Source organism: Labrus bergylta, chromosome 14 (assembly GCF_963930695.1).
Source record: "Labrus bergylta chromosome 14, fLabBer1.1, whole genome shotgun sequence".
Taxonomy (NCBI): Eukaryota; Metazoa; Chordata; class Actinopteri; order Labriformes; family Labridae; genus Labrus; species Labrus bergylta.
The window spans coordinates 26,752,103-26,771,867 of record NC_089208.1 but is presented as its reverse complement, the minus strand read 5'-3'; the positions used below and the strand labels follow the sequence as shown (position 1 = coordinate 26,771,867).

At 40.3% G+C, this 19,765-nt stretch overlaps 1 protein-coding gene across 2 annotated transcripts in view; it reads left to right on the top strand.

Moving 5' to 3' along the window:
* Nucleotides 1–13,632, top strand: part of robo4 (roundabout, axon guidance receptor, homolog 4 (Drosophila)) — a 30,896-nt gene extending 17,264 nt beyond the window's left edge. For both annotated transcript variants that reach the window (XM_065963098.1, XM_020629301.3), the window contains exons 11-19: nucleotides 1,153–1,347; nucleotides 1,486–1,528; nucleotides 2,876–2,988; nucleotides 3,168–3,485; nucleotides 4,379–4,483; nucleotides 4,614–4,761; nucleotides 5,556–5,810; nucleotides 6,220–6,569; nucleotides 11,326–13,632. In XM_065963098.1, the coding sequence (XP_065819170.1) occupies nucleotides 1,153–1,347; nucleotides 1,486–1,528; nucleotides 2,876–2,988; nucleotides 3,168–3,485; nucleotides 4,379–4,483; nucleotides 4,614–4,761; nucleotides 5,556–5,810; nucleotides 6,220–6,569; nucleotides 11,326–11,507 (1,709 nt within the window). In that variant the 3' untranslated portion in view covers nucleotides 11,508–13,632. The remainder of the gene's footprint in view (nucleotides 1–1,152; nucleotides 1,348–1,485; nucleotides 1,529–2,875; nucleotides 2,989–3,167; nucleotides 3,486–4,378; nucleotides 4,484–4,613; nucleotides 4,762–5,555; nucleotides 5,811–6,219; nucleotides 6,570–11,325) is intronic.
* The last annotated feature ends 6,133 nt before the right edge of the window (nucleotides 13,633–19,765 follow it).

Sequence of the window (19,765 nt, the reverse complement as noted above, 5' to 3'; positions counted from 1 at the left end):
GCACTGAGATTACTTGGCTTCTCTACCAAAAAGAAATGTCCTTCCTTCTCTGGGAATAAAGAGAGATCAGCACTTTAATTTATTTGTTAATTTATCAAGAAATTTAAAGAACATTTACCCACTTAGGGTGCACTCACACTAGGCAATCTGTACTGTGCCCAGCACGCTTTACCCCTAAAGTCCAGTTCGACCAGTGTGAGTGCTCCGATCTGTGCTCAAGCACAGTACACTTCCTTGGCCCTGGCAGGCATCAAAGAGGTGTGCTTCAACACAGTACAGTTCATGTACGATCACACAACGTGGACAGCCTTCATAATGGTGAAATCCTGGAGTGTTCTGTCTACTCTATATCTGATTAAAATTACTTAAAATAAGCCTCAAAGTCTGTAAAGTAGATGTCATGTTCTCCTTTGACGAAGCACACTTCCTAATTACATGAAGTCATGCATGTGTTGTATTACGTCGTTATGTTCAAGAGGTAACCGTGCTCAGGCCCGGTTAGTCCTTAAGCAGTGTGAGTGCAGGCCAGTGGGGTAATGGGGAGGGGGGGACAAACGTGTACCCTTACCCCTAAACGCTGCTTTCTTTTAACGTGGAACGCTACCAAATCACTCCCAGTCTTGACTCACTCTGCAAATTTCACTCTTATTTGGGAAGATCTGCTTTATTTAACTTTGCCCCAAGTATTTGGAATTTGCTCCAGAAAAAATGTAGCTGCCTGCATCAATGCAATTGAGACAATCCCCACTATTACACATTTTCTAATAGTTTTTAATAGATTGTTTTATCAATGGTATTGGTAATGGTATGGTAATTATGTCCCTTTAATCTCTTGATGTTATGAATTTTGCACTTTATCCATGTTTTTACTCTTAGCCTTCTCTGAGGGTGTTTTATGTATCTGCTTTATTTTATTTGTATCTGTCCTTTTGTTGTCTGTAAATCTTGATTTCTAAAGATTTAATTAAATCTAAATGTGTCACAGCTCGAAGTCTTCTGATGTTATTTTCACTCCTAATTCTCTACATATCAGATCAACCAGATAGTCCATCATATATAATCTCCCTCCTCCTCTTCTGGTAGATTCTGTATTCTTTTTCATCCAGCTCATCATCAACTCATATCTAATCTACTTTTTTATTTGCGTCCCAGACCCACAAACGAGCAGCCCCCCTGATTCAGACAATAAAAGTCAGGATCTGTATCAGGCACTGCTTCAGGACCCCGTGTTCATTGGCAGTGTTGGCGCCCTCTTGTGTTGTGGTTTGATGGTCGCAGCCGTCTGCCTCTGCAAACGCCACAGCGGGACCGGCCGCCTGATACCAGGACATCATCACAGGTCTAAAGGTGTGTACACTGATTTAAGGTGCTTATTAAGTGAAGGGTAAATCACAGGTTCACCTGTAGGATTATGAATAAATCATGGTAAAAGAACAAAAGATTTTCTACAAACATGTGTTAAGAAATATATTCACTTTTCCTTAGGTTTGCAGAGACTTGCCAGTGAAGATCTCATCATCAAACACAGGTAATGTGGAGACGATGGGCAGAACATGGTCAAAACAAATATGTTGCTTTGTCATGTAATAACTCTAACATGCTGTTTCATTCATGCCAATACAACAATTTGAGTTTTTTCTCATGAGGAGTTCACACATGCCTGAAATAAGGTAATAACATGACTTACCGTATTTTCCGCACTATAAGGCGCACCGGATTATAAGGTGCACCTTCAATGAATGGCCTATTTTAGAACTGTTTTCATATATAGGGCACACCGGATTATAAGGCGCATAGAATAGAAGATACTGCAGTCAAACGTTTGACTGGGGTTGCGTTATGCATCCACTAGATGGAAAAAGGGAATGTCAACAAAACAGTCAGATAAAGTCAAACTTTATTAAGCGTTCTGACAACTCCGTTCACTCCCATGGTAACGATGTTCAAACGCTAATGTGCATATTAACAATATCTCCCAGCCTTGTTCACTCTTCTCCCAAACGTGGAGGGGAACTTTTCCCTGATTCAGTAAACACATAACAGAAACAGTCTGATACCACTAAATCAAACGTTAGTGCATTCACAATATAGTAACTCTCGAAATTGTTATTGTGCATTCACAATAACTCAACGTTGTTCAAACGTTAATGTGCATATTAACAATATCTCCCAGCCTTGTTCAGTTGTAAACACGTAAAAGAAACACAGTCTGATACCACTAATTCAAACGTTAGTGCATAACTCAACATTGTTCAGTTACGTATAACACGTAAAGCTCACTTTTTCAGTTCATTCCCCGTCCACGCATCCCTCGAATTCTTCTTCTTCAGTGTCCGAATTGAACAGTTGGGCGAGTACAGCATCCAACATGCCCGGCTCCCTCTCGTCATTATCCGAGTCAGTGTCGCTGAGCGCCGTGTACAACCAGTATGGATCAACCAATTAACCAATTGATCCATATATAAGGCGCTCCGGATTATAAGGCACACTGTCGTTTTTTGAGAAAATTAAAGGCTTTTAAGTGCGCCTTATAGTGCGGAAAATACGGTACTACTAGTATTACATACTATTTGTTTATCAATCAATCAATCAATCTTTATTTCTATAGCACATTTAAAACAACCTTGATTGACCAAAGTGCTCTACAAGCGTAAAAAAATACAATGTAAAAACAACAAGTAACAACATATAATAATAACATATAGAATGATGCACAATAAAAACACAATAAATAGGAGCATGAATAAAATTTCAAGCTCAAATTGTATTAAAAGCCAGAGCAAAGAGGTGAGTTTTAAGCAAAGATTTGAAGTTGTCGATGGACTGAGCAGTTCTTATATTAACAGTTTAAGAGATATTTGCTGCCCCTCTGCAGGATGGCGGCTCCAGACTCCCCCTGGATCTCTGGAGGATGGAGACCTGCGTTCAACCAGAAGTATCAGGACCTGTGGGCCCAGGGTCAGAAACATCCCGGCCTCAGAAGTACCAGTGAGTACTGATCGCATATTAGCACAGAGAAGAAGTGTTAAAATGACAGATTTAAGTAAGTTTAATACTCATCAAGGCAGCCAACTTGTTTATAGATTTTGAAAATGTAGAACTTGTAGATAAGCACAGTAAACCTCATGCCTGGGTGTCTGTATGTGTCCGCCTCTGTGTTTCATTAGGTCTGCCAGTCTCATCCAGGAAGGACCCCTGCTGTCTGGACTCAGCTGTCCCCATTGTGACGGACAGCTGCGGGGTCTACGGCACCTTCTACGTGGACCTGATGGGAAACGGCCTGAAGACCTTCAGCAGTCCAAAGCGCTGCCCCAAAATGCCTCATGGTCTGCTCCATCAGCAAGGCACTGAGACCATCCAGATATTCACTCAGCCTGTTTCAAAGAGCTCGTCCCTGGATAGCCAAGAGGCATTACCATGGAAACAGGCCATACGCCCCCAGCCCAAGATGGGTGTACTGAGGGAGAAAAACCACACTAAGCAAGGTGAGTGATAGAGGATGTGATGTTATGACCGCTACTGCTATTTATTCTATTTATATGCATACACATCTCTGTATCAGGTTAAGCATATAAAAGTGAAAATATAGCAGGAGATTGTTGATTGCATAATTCGATGAAAACTGATTGACAAAAGCAAGAGCATTCCTGGTGCTACAGTAAAACACTTGGCTTCTGTCATTTTAGTCATTGTTATGTTTTAAAGATGACCTTTAAGTCACATGGTACAGGTTTTAAAAATAATAATACATTTTTAAGATAACTGAAGAATTGAAATCACTGAAGACAAACTTATAGTACATGATCAATTGGCTTGAGCTTGTGTAGCACTTTTCTTCTGACTACTCAAAGTGCTTTTTACACTGCAGGTTATTCACACCTACCCATTCACACACTGATGACAGAGGCTGCTATGTAGTGAGACCATCAGAAGTAATTAATCGCATTCATACGCATTCATACACCGCCAATGAAAAAGAGGGAGCAACTTGGGGTTAATTGTCTTGCCCAAGGACACGTCGTACATGTGGCGGCAGGAGCTGGGGATAGAACCCCCGACCTTCAGGTGGTGTTACGACCGACTCTCCCTTAAATGTCCTTTGTCTATGAATCTTCGGTAGAGGGCAAAAGCAAATCTTGAAAAAATCAATCAATAATCTTTATTTGTATAGGGCCAATTTACCAGATCTCAAGACACAAAAAAACACATGCACTCCTACTCTTTGCTTTATTACAAATATCCCACCATTTCTGTTGTAGAGTTCCCAGGGTTAAACTTCTATTACATCACGTCGACACATGACTTACAGCGTTTCTGAGAAGATTTGTCACTGTATCAACAAAGAATATTGGGCAATGTTTCAATCATCTCCCCGCAGAGTTGCACGCAGTGAACAGCGTTCCCATTGTGCCAACCAGGAAGCAGGCGTTTCCCCCGAGTGTCTACAAACAGAGACTCAGTCATGTACCATCAGGCAGACATGGTACGACCTCATCAATACATAGTCATTACTGTCTATACAGCAGCTTCCACATGACTCATCAAGTCTCTATCGTAACTATTCATCATTGGTAACTTGTAAAAGTGAGTATGCATCATTTCATTTTGTTTAGGTTCACATCCAGAGAGCAGTAAAGTGGGTTGCTGTCCTCGCCTGCTGCATTACTCTGCCTCTTATCACCTCGTGGACATGCTGCCCCCACCCCCACCTCCACCCATAGACGACATCACAGACACACACAGTCTCACCTCAGACGAAGGGTACGACACACACACACACACACACACACACACACACACACACACACACACACACACACACACACACACAGTTCAGATTGGTGATGATTAAGGGCAAAAAAGAAACCTTTGAGATGCACTTCTGATTATCACTGGACAGGTTAGTGTCACATGAAGACATTGTCAGAAACTATGCAGGCATCAGGGTCAGCCAGGTTTTAGTGCTGAATCATCAGATCAGCATCTGGTAGATCTGGTTTTAGAAAGCATCTCCATAAACATTGCTCCAATGGTTTTTTGGCTCGTAACTTCACTTTGACTTCACAAAACTCTGATGACCCCAGGCATCCAAAACATACAGCTCATTGCTAAAATCATTATATCTTGAATCATGTGATTGTTTTTTTTCTGCTAGGTTGCAAGTAAACATTAATTTAAAGCCCCATTAAGGCTTTTTCATGGATATTATTATTATATATGTATATGGACAGAGGCAGAAAAGTCAGGATGAGATTTGTGCTGAAAGTGAGGATTTTATTTTTCTCAGTGCAAAATATGTACAGCCAGGTGAGCATGAATTAACAAGGCTGTAAATGAATGAGGAATGAGGCATATGAGGTCTCGACCCCAAGGTTGGGAAATCCTGCTGTATGTTACTCTACAGTTTATAAAAACTGACTGGTAGATCATCAATGTGATATGATACCACACAAACAAAGAAATTATTCTTGCCACCCAACATTGGGTGATTTCTTGTTTCTGATTTCCAGGACCAATCTTAAGTCTAATAAATGTTTCTCTTGCTCTTTCCTCAGTTCCAGTCGTTCTACAAAGCTGACAGTGGACATGGGCTCTCTACAGTCACTGTGCGCTGCATCAGGTCACCGTGGGCAACCAGGACACGCCAACAACATTAACAACAACAATAACAACAACAACAGCCATCCCTCCTATAGCCACCTGTCTACTGCATCATACTCCAGGTCAATGGATGACGGACATGGCGGCACACTGACAGCTGAGGAGGCCTGTCAGTATCTGGAGCTCAGCCCCAAACCTGAGAGATGCAGGTAAATACAGGTGGAACTACTGACTGGCCTTAACTTATTTGTTCCTCTTAGTCTAACTACGATCCTACAGCTTTTGTGTGCTTTTTCTGATTCGCTTTTTATTGGGGGGGATATGTTTTGGGATTTTTTTGCCTATTATAGAAAGGACAGCTGAAGAGAGACAGGGAATGTTGGGAGTAGAGAGTCGGGGGATGACTTGCAGCACTTGCTTTTTTCATACCAAAAAAAGATCTTCAGTTTGGAAAGTCTGTTGGTTCTCTTTGAGTTGTACTCTTGTGACAAAACTCCTCCATTGTGTGTCTAGTGACAGCGTCCCTGAGTGGGCGGGGCCGTCTCTCTTCACCCACATAGCTGCAGGGCTAACTCAGTCTCGTTATGTCGTATTCTGACCATGTCTCTCTGTCAGCAGCATCCTGCCTGATCCGCGTCCCACCCTGTCCCAGCCCTTCTCCTCCACCCTGGGCTTCATCTGCGGGCCGGTCCGTTCCCCTCAGTTGGAGTCTGACCCAGTCAACGAAGAGTATGAGGCCCCACCGATCGGCCTGCGACGGGCCCGCCTCCAGAGCACACCTTCTTCCTGCTACAGTGAGTGGGACAGCTCCCTGTGGAACACCTGGAGCTCGGTCATGGACGGAAATATAGCCAGCGCCCGCACCAGCCTCATTAGCTCTGTGGACAGCTGCTACACTAACGACAGCACCAACTTTGCCCACCTGCTGGCTGTGGCAGCCGAGACCATGAGTGGAGCCTCTTTGTCAGGTAAGCAACTTCAACGTTGATTGAAAAAATCCGGAAATCCGGAAATGACGTGGGATTTTGAAGATGGAATTCAAATCTAGAAACAAAGAGATGTAAATATAGGAGTCTTTAATAACAGTAAATCATCTTGATAACCCGTCTAAGTCTTGGTATTTAAATTACTACTGTATCCTAATTTTTCCTCTGTCTTCCTGCAAAGTATGAAAAAACCACAGGAATATTAAACTTGCTCAGATTTATTTCACAGTCTTTATAGTTTAGGGCAGCGGCTCCCTAACTTTTCAGCTCGCTATTCTCAAAATAAGGGTTCCAGACTGGGGACCCCCACTGTCCCTGGAGGTGGTTAAGGCATATACTGTAGCTCACAGCCACGCACACACACTAATAGAGATGGGACCGATCTGATCTTATATCTGTATCAGGGCAGATATTGACGTAATTTACGTATCGGATATCAGACTTACAGCGCCAATTCACATCACTGATCAAGAAAGATGTTTGGGCCCTTTAAACATTCTCACTCTGAAGACGTTCAGGCTGGACTGTAAGAAGTGTCCATAAATTGTCTCCATGACGATCTTCAGACGAGATGGAACAGCTTCTTTTGTTAGAAGGTACTATGGTTACACTTCAGTTTAAAAAATTTAATTTGAAAACCCCGACAGCTGTTGCTGCTTCCTTCGGCCAATTCAACAATTATTTCTATAAGAGTTATTAAGTTGTTTTCAAATACAGGGCCCGATTTGAAGAAAAAAATGGAAATCCCATTCACATTAACAAAAACAGTGCTCTGCTTCCTCCTACCGCAGTAATTCATGTAGTTAACCTTCAGTTTTAAGGGTAACATGGTGTACAGTAGGTTAAATCACTTCAGTTAACGTATGTTGAAAGACTGTGAACAGTGACCTACACAGACCACAAGGGGGCAGTATGTGTCAGGCAATGTTTACCAGACACTGGAAGCTGCAGTGTTGCAAAGAAGTGTCATAAAATATGGACGTAACATTTGATTCAAAGTGAACATGAAACACAAAATGAAGAATGCTTAAAGGTGTACTGTGCAGATTTGGTTGTGACATTTAAAAGTTGGAGAAGTGAAACAGTTCTATGCTATATTTTCTGAAGTGAATACACAAACTTTTTCAAAGAAAAATTGGGTCCCTGGAACACTGTTTGGAGCTTAAAAGCTAGCAGGAGAGTTGTGGACCCCCACCATCATAACTTCTCACATATCATTTTATCTTCAAACAGTGTTAAAGGGACCACATTTTCCTCAGGACAGTTTGTGTATAGAGTTATGAACATCTACCACAGAATCTGTTCTCTTCTCCAACTTTAAAATTTCTCTACCAAAACTACATAGTGCGCCTTTAGAGAATAACAAAAATAAAATATTAAAGTGACAGAGCTGTGCAGGATTACGGCATTACAAAGCGTTTATACATTTGAAAAATAGTCTGTCTTTAACATACAAGTACAAGTTAAAAATGTAACTTTGCTCTTAGTTATTTATTCGTTTTACTATTTTAAATTTAGTATATTTACAGATCTCAGGTAGTTAAAAAGTGCACTTCTGTTTCCACCTCCTGGTGGCTGCACTGGGTACAGACTCTGTCCTCTTTGGGAAGCCAAGTCTGTCTGTGGCGTCCACTCTTGATGACAAACTTTGCTCACTGAGTCTATACATCATCAAACATTTCCTCAGTGTGGGATTATCCATCCATCCATGCATCCACTTATAAGACCTTACTCATTGTTATGTTACAAAAAGCAGGTAAAAGACCTTACTCATTGTTATGTTACAAAAAGCAGGTAAAAGACCTTACTCATTGTTATGTTACAAAAAGCAGGTAAAAGACCTTACTCATTGTTATGTTACATGGGTGATATGATGTGATGTAATATGATGTACTGTATATGCACAGAGAGAGAGAGAGAGAGAGAGAGAGAGAGAGAGAGAGAGAGAGAGAGAGAAGCTCAAGGTGCCAGTTCCCTCAGTAGTGTAAGCCTATATCATCATAACTAAGAGCTGGTCTACACCAGCACCAGCCCTAACTATAAGATTTATCAAAAAGGAAAGTTTTAAGTCTATTCTTAAAAATACAGACTGTGTCTGCCTCCCATCCATCTATCCATCCATCCATCCATCAATCTATCCATCCATCCATCCATCCAGTATACACACAAATTCAGAGGGTTCAGGTTTGTTGTAATGATTGCATTTGTCCACTAGATGGAGCCCTCTGTCTCTGTAATATTCTTAATGCAGCCCTCTAAGCAGATATAACATCTAACAAATCTATCAAATGCAACATTTAGTCAGAAAACAAGTGACTTCTAAGTTTAACTATCACATTGATGTTTAATATGATAAACATGTTCAAAGAATACCCTTTTTTGGATTAGGTGTGCTCAGTGCTCAACACTTTTTGGAGATACAACTCTAAGAAGATTTTCTGTGTCTGTCAGTCACTGTAACAGACTGAGACCTTAAGTCTAATATCTGAGGTGGCCTCAGGCAATTACTTAAGACCTTTCAGCAGATTGAACATCTAGATGAGTCATCCTTTCTTCCTGTGTCACCTCATCAGTCACTGCTCTCCCTCTGCAGGCAACAATCAGCCTTATTCCATCTGCAGTATACGCTCTCTTTGGGCTCTTTTCTGCCTCAGCTCTCATTCACACATACAGCTTAGCACTGGGGAAAACCTTGGTGTTTTCAGCTTGATTTTGAAGACTGACAGTGGCTGATGTTGAAGATTAATAATGAGTCCAAAGCCTCCAATCACATTAAACTTGTGGCACACTTGCTAATCCAGGGTTCTGATTTTTTTTTTCTTTCTTTACTTTATTTAACCTCAGCCCTGTTTCATATATTTTGGTGTAATTGACTGAAGAGTGATGATAGTACTGAAAAGAATGTGACTTGAAAGGAAATGTGCCTGATTTAAATGTGTGCCAGTTTTTACCTTTGGAAAACTAACCTGTGGAGGCAGCAGTAGACCAGCAACTCATGAGTCATGAGTCCAGTTACTAAACAAATCTGCAGTGATCCTTTTAAAAAGCTTGCCCTGAAGTCTCTGGTAATATCGTCCAGTAAGCTGTTTGATCACATGGTGTTTGATGATTTATTTTCCTTCATAGAAGAGCTTTTGATGGATTGATGTGTGATACATTGATATAACGAGCTATACAACACAAGTATGAAACATACAGAACATCTATTTGACATACAGCAGTAGTGATGTTAATTTAAGATGTTGTGATTTTAGATATTGACATTGGACATGCCTTAACAAAAACTAGATCCAGCTGGTTTATTTGCTGCATTATGTAAATAAATCACTGATGTGACGTAGTAGCTTGAGTACTGTAGCTCTTGGCTCTCTGCATCTTCTTTTTTCAAAGTAGCCCTCAGATTAAAAAACGTTGTAGACTCCAGCTTTAGGGCCAGATGTGCACTAAGACAAACTACTGAACATGACCAAAAGTATTATCCATCAGTTAAATAAGGTTCAAAAAATGGTGTTAAAATATCCAGGATTTAAGATTTATAGACTTATCTGCATCAACTTATGACTGAGGTCAGACATCCATGTGACTCAAAAGTTAAAGGAGCAATATGTAACTCTGACACCTAGTGTTTGAAATGGGTACTACAGTCCAAATTCCAAACTATAGGGAGAGCTGTCTCCCCCCCGCCCCCTGCCCCCTCGAGTCAATGTGAACGCAGGTTGCCATGAAGCAGACCCTGAAGCTTCAGTGTTTATCCAGCTCTGCATGGGTCTGTAAACCTTTCTGTGTTCTAACCTCTCTCCATTTTTTAAAAGCATCTCCAATATTGATCCTAGTTTGAGCACGTTTCTTCTCGTGGAGTTTATTAGAAGAATGCAGAAGCGTAGCTCAGGTAGTATCAGTTATATCTGAACCAGTTCACTAGCCCACAAACACCTATTGGTTTGCAGTGATAACTCTTCTCAAATCTTGCAATCCGAGGGGCGTCCAAAACGGCCGTGTGGGGGTGCCTTTAAACCGCCTACCTTCTCTGGTCCAAACAAATCCAGAGCATTCAGGAGCAGAATCTAAAGTTAGAAGGAGGACATACTGGCTGCTGCATCGTTGACAGAGAAGCCAGCACTTCAACATAGCATGTTTCCTTAATGTCTGATAATATAGTAAGCTCATTTTATCATTTCATTCTGTTGGTATCTTACAGATTGCTCCTTTAAGGGGAGAATTAAATTAACAATTCAGTGCCACACAGAGGTCAATTAAAGTGTGCTTCTAGTCAGTCAGGATAGTCAGTGAGTCTAATCACTGGAAACAGTAGATCAGCAGGAACAGGCTGGTTACTGACTCACACACTGTGTAATACGCACTGTCACACTCCCACGTTCATTTGAAGATTTTCTATAGCTTGTACCCTTCATCTTAGTAAAACTATTATTACTCCCGGACAGCTTCTCTTGTGAGGTCTTTGAAATGTACCAGTATGTTTAGAGAGCAGAATGTGGATGATGTGAATTGGCCAATGTTTGTTTCTTTGCCTCAAACATATTAAAGAACAACATATTAGTTTTATTCTCAGTGACAGACAGCTGCTTCAAAGGCCCCCCCCCCCCCCCTTTCTCCTTAGAGGTTTTACAAATGTTTATTTTTCTCTGAAGGCAAAAAAAGAAACGCTTTCCGTTTTAATTTAATCCCTCCACTTTGTTGTGAAACTCATGTCAACATGTCGTCCTCTCTCCGTGTGCAGACTTCTCTCCGCCGGCCTCCCCACTCAGCGCCTTGTACCCGTCATTCAGAGGAGACGGAGACTCATTCGGGGAGCTGGAGCCGGTTCCTGCGTGGGACTGGAGCATGGCCTGGATGGAGGAGATGGAGGCTCAGTACAGAGCGCACTATCCTGGAAGGAGCAGCAGACCCTTTGACACTTAGAGACAACGCCAGAAGAGTAAAAAAAAAATCTAAGCAACTGAATCATGTGGACTTCAGAAACACCTCATAGCCATGTCAAACTGCAAGAAAAAAAAGGAGACATGAAACTGACAAGTTTCATTTTTGGACGTGCTGGAAATGGTTTTAGAGTCTGAATATGAAGGGTTTGACATGCGTTTTCCCATTGAAGAATAGATAATTGGAGACAACTTTTGATTGGATGTATCATCTCTGCACGCCTTTTTTCCCCTGTTGAAATGTTTCCAGTTTACCTCACAGCAGTTCCAGCTACTATTTTGCAAATGGCGTCCATCAAAAGTTTTTTTCCCCCTCTCTCTGTATCCTCTCCTCTCATTAGAGAGGAGGATAATGAGATACTTCCCGTGGGATGTTCTCACCCTGACTGTTTTTTTTTTTAAAAGGCCAGAAAGACACACAAGACAGGATGCGAGACGGTGAGAAAGCAGTCATTAGGCAGAAACAAAAAAAAAAAAAACGTGCTGGAGATTTTCCTCTCGGCACATGTTTGTTTCTCGTTATCCTTAGCAGTGATTTTTATTATCGCTGAAAATCTACAAAACAATGATTTCTTTTTACAGTTTTTCACTCATCAAGTGTAAATATATATTCAGCAGATTCAACAAATGTTATTTAAAGAGTTTTAAACACATTCCAAATGATTTACTGTCATACTGTTTCCTGGAGATTTATTTTATATTTTAAGAATGTTTTTGTCTTTGATCACCTCGTTGACTTTTTTAATGGTTCTCAATGTTTGCATTAGACGGCACTTAATGTAGTTCAGAGCAGGGAGTTGCACGACTTCAGATTTTTTAAAAGTCGACAGTCTTGTGATAATAGACGAGTTGATGTGGACTAGTCACTGATGAAGTTATCAATAAAACCACAAGAGAAGGAAAGGCTTTGCAACCAGAAAAAAGTTCATTTGCTAAACTTGATGCATACAGCATGCTGCTGAATGTAGACAGTTAACACATGAAGAAACAGCAGGTTGCAATAACTGCAATAAAGTATGCAACCATAACCGCTGTGCTACAACTCCCATGTTAAGAAAGAAAAGTTACACTTGGTAAGGCAAAAAAAATCTGGTAAACAGTATTCTACTTGTCATAAGCCCTTGGTATACTTGGAGCGTTGGTTTTTATACATATGTCCACTAGGAGCAGTGTAGAGTTGTGAGGTGATGAGACTGAATGTGACAACATCAGAGACACCAGAGAGCAGTCCAAAACAATTCAATGTTTGTTTAAATGACACTCTGCAAATCTGGAAAAAGTACTTCAGTGTTTTATGTGGTCTGATTTATGTGGTGCTCCCTCTAGAGGAATCCTCCAGCAACTCGCGTTGTACATAGTCAAAAATGTGAACATTAACATTTTCGACCCAGATGGTTGTCTAAGCGTATGCTCGATTCAAAAGCAAATATATTTGAGCTTATAGTCTTGCTCAGTCACGGTTCTAGATGTCTTCTATTCTGGTTCGAGTGTAAAAAGACGAGAGCATCAACGTGAGCTGGATAAAGACTTGCCGGCTCACGTGATAAGCGATTAGTCGACATCAGATATAAAGTGTCGTCAGCTGTAAAGTCGACACAGTCAGTAAGTCGACAAGTCTGTGCAACCCCTCGTTCAGAGTAGCAAACGTAGAAAAAGGATTTATTTTAAAATGAAGGTCATTTTGTTTATATTAAATTGAACTGATGAAACTAACTGAACTTGAATTTTAATGAGCATTCAACAGAAAGTATTGTATAAGTAAATGTGCTGTATGCATAACTTAGTGTTTGCATGCCTAAATATTTGTATATATAAATCCACTAATGGTAGAAGTATCAACATTTTGTAAGAAATTTTCATTTTTATTTCCTTCTCCTTAAAGTATGTGTGTTTGATATTTTGAATAAAACTTTTGTTGATCTCAATTTAACTTTTTCGATACATGATGTGTCCCAGATGAGCTGCAGAATAAAGCTCCTGCCATGATACAGTTTGTACTCAAGTTGTTGTTTTTTTGACTGAAGCAGAATAGTTTTTCTTTACTGGGAAGAATCCCCAAATTGTTTGTGTTTTTTTTCTATATTAAAGCTGCTGTGAGGAACTTTTAATTTGTGTCGATTTTTGGCGCCCATGTTGACAAAGTAGTATCTTTTATCTCATTGCTGATTTTGTACCTAACATATGTAAGTATCATTTTAGTTGACTACAAATCTCATCCTTTATTTCACAGTCAAATGTATCACTCACTTTGATTCCTGCCATGGAAAAAAAAACTGTTTCAGCAGCATTTAGTTATCCTATTTGTGTGAAACCTACCCCCGGCAGTGATTTCAGACATTTATTACAGCTATTCAGAAATTGCCAGTCGTTATCCTGATTGTCTTGTTTGCTTTTAAAGGTTGTAAAAGGCATCAGTATTCATTTAAGTCAGTTTCATAAACCGCTAAAAAGTCCATGCAGGAGCTTTAAAACCCCTTCATACACGCTTTAAATGATCCCAGAACTCCACAGCCTTTTAAATATCCAACGTACTGAATGCATTTGCACTTCTGGTTAAATTGTTTTCACTTTTAAACATGAGTTCTTCACTGTTTGCCATGAGAGTCTCTGTTGTTGAGGATGAATTGAAGCTCCGTCTGAATAGCATTGTGTCCCTCTGTGGTCTGTGGGCAGGACTGCGTTAACCCCTGCTGTTCCTAATGGCTCTGTGAAGCAGGAAGGTGATGTTATAGCTCATCGGTTTGCCTTGATTAACCAAGAGTAACATTGCTGCTTTACCTGATAATGGCTTTTAATTACAGACCATTGGAGAGAATAATTAGACCTTAAACTGTGTGTTTATATACAGGAACAGGGAAGGTGTGATTTATTTTAAACTTTGGGTCAGGTCAAGCTTCATAGTGCAAATAAAAACCAAAGAAATTGACCACAAGTACGATAGAAGTAAGGTACAAGTAGACTCAGGGTGCAACATCAGACAGAGGTGAAGCTAAAGAGAAAAATATTTTTTTTGCATTTTCTTTTGATTTAAAATTGCTGAAGGTTAACCGAGACAGAGCCAAGTGGTGATGACCCTAAAAAAACATGTCAATTTTATTTTAGAGTCAAGATGGAGGAAAAGTATAAAGTCCTTTTTTCTTTATGCATAATTTATTGTAGGTTAAAGGCTTTAAGAACTTGGGCTGTGTCTTAGCAAGAGTCAGATACATATGTATCATGATAAAGGTGATATAATGGACTATCTATCACATTATATTAGAAAATTGAAACACTGGGGATCTATTGTTATTTTTTTCAATTCAATGTAGGAAAATCATCACCGCAGCAGCTTATTTATAAAACATTTGTTGACATTTACTTTTTTACAAGTTTTTACAAGTGTAACATCCAAAATCACAACACTACTTTTTTTGTGCGCAAACACATATACATATGTTAAGTAGGTTGATGTGTTTGAATACAAAGGTATTTTTGTGAAAGGATATGGTGTCAAAAGACAACATCTCCTTTGTGAAGGACCAGCAGTAAGACACAGGACCACAGTTTTCTTTTTTCGTTTCTGGAAATGTGTGTTTTTATCTTTACCAAAAATAAAACAAAATGTACAAACCAAAATGATAAGAACTAGGCCTTTAGAAGAGGTCAACCCCATACCAACTCAACCAAACAGAGGGGGGCATAGAGGTTTGGCAAAACCAAATAAAGTACAAAGGGGTTAACAAAATGGACACTTATTGATACTGACACCAGTGTTTGGTCAGTTCCAACAACATCCAGAATAAAAGTGTCCACAGGAAATAATACCATCCCCTAACAACCAGGGATCCTAAAACAAAGAAATCCTGATGAATATGTGTGTGGCTGTGGCCACTAAAACGTATTAAATTTAAACAGTGAGAAAGCAATCACAAAAGAGTACACCTCTCTTCTTAAGCTAAAAAAAACCCTCTGCTGGTTAAATTTTTATTTTCAGTCAAAATCAGTTTAAACTACCAATAGTTGTATTGATTTTGTATTCCGAGGTATCATTACACCCCTTTTTAAAGATCGGGCCAACAGGATAATAAATAATAATTAAAAAAAGAGGTCCTAGAATTGGACCTTGTGGTACACCACATTTAATGGTAGCAGGAGTTAAACAGCAGTTTTGTATTTTAACTGAATGTCTTTTTCTGAGGGGTTGACTATTTTTTGCCAGTTCCCTTCAGCTGACCAGACTCTGTGTTTCCTGTTTCCCCATCCTTAAAGCAGATTACTTGTACATTATCTGATTTGATATTTAATTCAAACAACATCACATTGTTTTGAGCATTAAGGAGGAAAAGCTGCTGATTTTCTTGGAGATAATAATATGATTTCCCTAACGGCTGTGTTCAGGATGAGTGTGTGTCATGCAGCTGTCCAGCACATCACGCTCTTTTTTTTCAAACTATAATCCGTGTCCTGTATCAGGGCTTCTTTGGGGTCAGATGAGACTGGGAGCGTGGAGCTAAGAAGTGCTTATCCTGTCTATTTCATTTAGACGCTACAGAGGAGCAGCCATGCCACAGTCAGAGTCCATGTGTGGAGGATTTTTTTTAAAGCCAAAACCATTCAATAATACTTCCTTAAATGGAAAAAATGCAAAGTAATAGAAGGGTAAGGGGGTCATTTATTTAAAAAAGAAAAAGAAAAAGAAAAAGGGGAGCCGGTTATGATTTTGTGCCAAAGTTAGAATTCATTTATAGCTTTTTCATGGCTTCTCACTTATTTTGAAGACAAACCAGCTGAATTAAATTACATTTATTGTCAGATAAAGTCAGGCAAACCTGCAACTAGAGACTTCAAACATGAATAATTAAGTCTGCGCAGGGTTTCTAGCTTTAAACTGTGTTAAATGATTGTGTCACAATCTTTATGCATCACAGCAAGTGTTGGATTATTAGTTTGTGTGTGTGTGTGTGTGTGTGTGTGTGTGTGTGTGTGTGTGTGTGTGTGTGTGTGTGTGTGTGTGTGTGTGTGTGTGTGTGTGTGTGTGTGTGTGTGTGTGTGTCTGTGTGTGTGTGTCTGTGTGTTTACTAGACTGCCAAAGGGATTATCCTTCATCTGTCTCCTTCACTAAAGGCCATATGTTTCTACATGAAGCCCCCAGCTCCTCTGAGCAGCACACACACATAAATACACACAGACCCAGACCACACACTATGAGGCTCACATAGTAATGAATCAAGGACTACTGTATGTCTGCTTCAGCTTGTCTTATAAATCCATATGCACACACACACACACACACACACACAAACTCAAAAGCGCACACACACCACCCTTGGGAAATGTGCCTTACATTTTTTTTGGTCTATGCCAAAGTACCAGCTTTATATAGCATGTCAGACCACTGACCCATATTAGACATGGCCTGAAAGCATGCACACACACACACACACACACACACACACACACACACACACACACACACACACACACACACACACACGGACTCACTCATGTAGATGTACTGCCTGTCTGTCCTGTAACTCTGTTATTTCACCAAATGGATAATTACCGTTCAACCAGACATAAAATGTGGTCAGTGGTGAGTGAGTGTGAAATACAAAATCAAAAAGTGGTAAATTGGGAAAATATAACTCAAAAATGACCTGAAAATAGAGCAGGAACATTTTTATTTACCTCCATTTTTTAAAAACATGTTATACATCTAATGTCAAAGAACTCATAAATATCTTAAAACCAGTTCAGCCACAATAAAACCACTAATACTGAGAAGATGTCAAATCATTTAGCATCCAATAATGATGCTTTCACATTGAAAAAAAACTCTATACCCTGGAGATCACCGGGAAAAATAGAATACTGTTCAGATTAAATAATCCTGACGAAATGTTCTTTCAACTGATAAGCGATTCACTTGTTTGAAGACTTGATGTCAGATAAACACGTTTACTTGTACATATTGTCAAATGTTTGGAATATAACTAGAATTATTAACAGTTTAAAGACTTGTGGGGTCAGGTTGAATACTTCTTTTTTATGTTAGGAAGGTTCCTAATTTAGTGAAATGACATCAAATGATGATGTACTGGTTTTTCATGAGGCTTAACACCTGCCTCAGTCTAAACTCTTTGTCTGTGTTTAGATTTCCAGCATGGCGGCGGCTGCAGATGAGCCTCTGGAGCCCGCTGCCGTAACAGATAGGCTTTGGCCAGTCTATGGGAATGATGTCCAAGAAAGGAGCCATATGTTGGATTGGAACTTGGGCTGCACGCTTGGAGCTTTCATACATATGGGACACACTCACGAACGAATAGGCCACCGTCGCCCTTTAAGACTACATAAAATGAAATAAGGACTAAAAGCTGCCTCGCCCTGAGGAGTCGTGATGGAAACAGAGACCATTCCTGTGATGCTGTTAACCAAATATTTAGCTCCATATAACAGGATGGATCAGAGTCTCTGTGGTTTAAACTCATTAGTGTGCCTGATGTGCGTTACACAACGATAACAATGTTGGTATTGTGACATGTGGCAGCGGTTCAGGTGGTGGTGAGGCGCTCACATTGATTGACAGCCGTGGTGAGCCGTGGTGCTGCATGCTAAAGTGGTAATCATTCAATTAACTGGAAATCAATGGCACCCATAGCAGTGATCTGTTTCAATACTGCCCTGTCAGTCACGCAGGGCCAGTTCACAACAGAAACACACACACACACACACACACACACACACACACACACACACACACACACACACACACACACACACACACACACACACACACACAGTATTCTGCACCTGCATATTTCACATCTAATGAGAGCCTGCTGTCACTATCATACGAAAACGATGTATCTCTAGAACTCTTATGGTAAAGAAAAACAATGATTAACTATTTATAAAGTGTATTTTGCAGTCTGTTTCTTCTTCTGTCAGTCTTGGAATTGAAATGTCTTGAACTTGTTTAGCTCTTTTCTAGTCTTCTGACTTCTCAAAGCTCTTCAACATCGCAGGTCACACCTACACATTCACACACAGAAGCTGCTATGAAAAGTGACCATCAGTATTAACAAATCCATGTCATACACTTTCACTCGCCAACGATGAAGCAGCTGGTAAAGTGGACACATCGCTGCAGGAGCAGCAGGAGACGACCGACTCCATCACTGAACCACAGCCAATGGAACAAAAAAAGTATTTTTTTCTACCATTAACGAGGTTTAAAATAACCACCATTAGAGATAAATTAATGTTGGTTAGAGACAGTTAACTTACTGTATTTTCAAAGTGAGAAAGTTCCAAATCTTAAATTCTTGTATTTTTAGGCCACGTAGTTTTAATTACCAGCCCACACAAGCTCCACATGATGAGATACGTTCATTAAAAAAGGTTCCAAATGTAGGCAGGTTCATCAGCTGTAGAAAGACACTCTGAGGTAATGATTATATGATGAAAAGGTTATTTGCAGTAAAATTTGAAAGTAGTCATAACAGGAGTGAAGAGAAATGGACAAGCTTGTTTTATTTCTTTTCTAGTCTTCTGACTACTCAAAGCACTTTTACACCGCATGTCACACCCACCTGTTCACACCCATTCACACACTGATCTCAGTGGGAGTAATTGCGGATTAAGTGTCTTGCCAAAGGAAACATCAGACATGTTGCTGCAGAGGCCGGGGATCGAACCCCCAACTGTCCAGTTGATAGACAATGACTCAATCAACTGAGCCACAGTTAAAGTTTATTGCCAAAAAACGGCAAGCGTCTTTGTTAGGTTGACATGTTTCAGTGTGAAAGTGGATTATCTTTGAATCAAGCTGGTCCTGTCAACCAAAGACTACAGATTCATCTGAAAGATGATTGTTAATACAAACTGAAACGGTAACACACAGGTGACTTGATAACAGCTCGTAACTGTTGTATGTCTTGTTACCCTACAAGCCTCTAAACCCCCCCCCCCCACCTCCTCATCCAGTGACCCTGCTGCCCACATAATGGCTTCATCTGAGCTCACGTCTGTATGCATTACTTGAGCCAAAAAGTCACTAACATCCATCTTGGCTGTCACAGGGCAAATTAACATGGAAATTGGTGTGTTGCACTTTGGAACAAGAGAACGTGGCTTTAAACGACGCCGTCTCCTCCCTTTCATCATTCCCTTTCTGTCTCTGTCTCTTTTCTCTCCTCTCAGACCGGCAGCCCTCTTCCTTCAGCCCCGGGTGGGCGTTCGGGCCCTGACACCGGCCTAATG